General features: G+C 46.5%; 1 protein-coding gene across 1 annotated transcript; it reads left to right on the forward strand.

The window, feature by feature from the left end:
- The first annotated feature begins 511 nt into the window (after positions 1-511).
- LOC135483122 (uncharacterized) lies at positions 512-2,135 on the forward strand. Its single transcript, XM_064763721.1, has one exon. It carries the CDS (start codon positions 624-626, stop codon positions 2,133-2,135), a length of 1,512 nt encoding a protein of 503 aa, XP_064619791.1. The 5' UTR covers positions 512-623.
- The last annotated feature ends 697 nt before the right edge of the window (positions 2,136-2,832 follow it).

Genomic DNA, 2,832 nt, shown 5'->3' on the forward strand with positions numbered 1-2,832 from the left:
ATGTGACTTCTCCATGGACAACAGTAGTATGTCCAGGCTGAGTTGTACAGCACAACCAAGGATACAAAATCGTGAACAAAATCTGTAATCGAGAGGTATCCTGATAACAGAGGTCCAAATAAATAGAAATGACCAGTTTGGGATAAACACCACTGTCCTTTTAAAAAAATCAGGTAGAGATTACAGGAGTCAACAAAATCAACTTTATTAAAGAAATTGACCTGTCCTGCAAGGTGATGGAATTTACAAAGGGTCGTTTTTCATGACATTGTGCTCTACTGCGTATCCCTAGTGAGTCGATCGGGAATCAATCTATTTTTTATTTAGACCAGCGATGGCGTCATTTCTGGTGATTCCCTACGTTGTCCTATGAGCGCTTTTTAAAGTGTGCCATTTGGCATGCATTAGCATGCAATGTATTTTATCAACGCTGCCAACTGCCGAACAGAATGCCGTAGCTCCGTCAATTTAATTTCATAAACCGTAAATAGATGTAATAATTGAATTTTGTTCCAGAATTCATCAGGTCAGCGGAAAAACTTCGTTCCGGTCTCACCGAAACGAGTTGTCTTTTTCCTCTGACCCCATCCTCATCTTTTCTTCCGCTGCATTTCAAACTGATCATGTCGTCGGAGGAAAGCTCGGAAAATATGCAAAAATCCACACATTGGGCCGTCGTGCCCGGTACTTCAGGTATAAATCTTGAAGATAAGGTGGAAAAGGGCGGCATCTGCCCGGTTTATTCTGCAAAAAGTGCTCTAACTGAGTACAAAATCCCGAAAACTAAAACGCGGGAGGACAAGCCTGCAAAAAATGCAAATCATGGCGGGCGTGATGCTGATGATGTACGTAATGTACACAGCGCACAGGACACTGATTCGTCCGGAGAGGTCCGTGGGTTCAGTGATGAACTCAGCGGTCTAACGGACGGGGAATGTGATGATTCAATGTTTCGGGGCCTAGATGACCCATCAGATGGCCATGAGGCCATGGATACAGCTGGTTATGTCAGCCAGACTCTGGACCAAGTGCACATGCCTAGTAGGTCAAGGTCAGATTCCTACTCTGGGAGTGAGGACAGGTCACCACCATCATCATCTTCAGATGATCATGGTGATTCCTCAGAGTCCAGCTCTGACCATGATGCTAGGTCTAGACCCAAAAAGAGAAGGCGGCATAGCCACCGCCATCATCGTGGCAGTCGCGACCGTGCGAGATCAAGGTCCGGGTCAAGGTCCAAGTCTCGACGCAAACGGTTGGACAAAAAGGGGAGTTTTAAGCGCTTCGACCCTTGTGAGGACACTAAGAAAACTGAATGGTCTCTATCAGAAGACCAAGAATCATTCTTGGAAACCCACTTCACGACCTTACACAAAGACGAGGTACTCAAGGAAAATGTACTCAAAACCACACCTGTCCCCACGAACCAGATCCTGAAGGTTCCAAAACTGGAAGAACAGATGCTTGAACTGCTGCCCTTCAAAATAAGGGATTCTGTACAGCACGCTGATGCTTCCCTGGCCAAAGTCATGCTACGTGTCACCCAAGTGATGGGACCACTTGGCAAGGCTTGGCGTAGGATCGAAAAGGCTCGGAAGCACCCAGACAAACCAATGGGGGTCAATGAGCTAATGGAGCTCCTAGAGAAAGGTTTTCTTTTGCTTCGGCAGGCATTCGTCTGGGGGAACTACGTGCGTCGCACGCAGTTCTTGACCAGATTTTTGACAAGCCACAAAAGGGCAGCCCACATCGTCAAAGAAAATGGGGAGCTGTTGTCTAAAAACCGATCAAAATTATTTGGGAAGAAATTCTTTGAGAAACTTCACACAAAGGCCAAGGGCACCAAAAAAGCCAAAGAAATTCGCCTGGGTTTGAATAGTGTTAGTGGGTTCAAACGGGGAAGAAGTAACAACAGGCCCTTTCAGAACGGACCCTCGTCCTCACGTACAGATGGCGGGGATCAGAGGAACACCGATTACCAGTACAAGGCCAGAGGCACCGCTACATCATCAGGCAATGCCAGAAGAGGTCGTGGCAGAGGAACCAAGACAAGAGGCCAAAAAAGGTACGTCACAATCAAAGTCAGTAGCCTCATTGGCGCCAAGCCAGCCACCACTTTCAGGGCAATTCGATAACATTCCTGTGGAAACAGTAGCGAGGGAAATAAGGTCTCTGGGACTTTGCCCTCCGCCTCCTACAGACGGACCTGTAGGGGGTCGTCTCAAAGATTGTCTAGAAAATTGGAAAAGAGTCACAAACGACCCGACAGTTCTGGAAGTGGTGGGCGGTTATCAGATCCCATTGTTGAACACCCCAAAACAAAACAGAGAACCCTTCAGTCCCAGGTTTTCCACAGCGGAGGCCGAACAGATAGACAGACATAGAGGTCCAAAAAATGCTACAGAAAAGGGCCATCTCAGAAGTAGCGAACCCAAGCCCAGACTTATTTCTGAGTCACATCTTCCTTCGGCCGAAGAAAGATGGAACTTACAGGCCGGTGTTCAATCTGAAAAATCTAAATGCATTCATCCCATACGAACACTTCAAAATGGAAACCATCCCAATGCTAAAAAACCTTTTACAACCAGGGGATTGGATGGTAAAAATAGACCTAAAAGATGCATATTTTTGCGTCCCGATGGCAGAAAACACAAGAAAGTTTCTTTGCTTCCAATGGAAGGGCAAGACATACAAGTTTCGGGTTCTTCCATTTGGCTTAGGCCCAGCTCCACGGATTTTTACCCAAATCCTGAAAGCCCCAATAGGCCTATTGAAAAAGCTGGGTTTCAGGCTAATGATATTCCTGGACGACCTCATTCTTCTGCATCAAGA

Source organism: Lineus longissimus, chromosome 1, assembly GCF_910592395.1.
Source record: "Lineus longissimus chromosome 1, tnLinLong1.2, whole genome shotgun sequence".
Taxonomy (NCBI): domain Eukaryota; kingdom Metazoa; phylum Nemertea; class Pilidiophora; order Heteronemertea; family Lineidae; genus Lineus; species Lineus longissimus.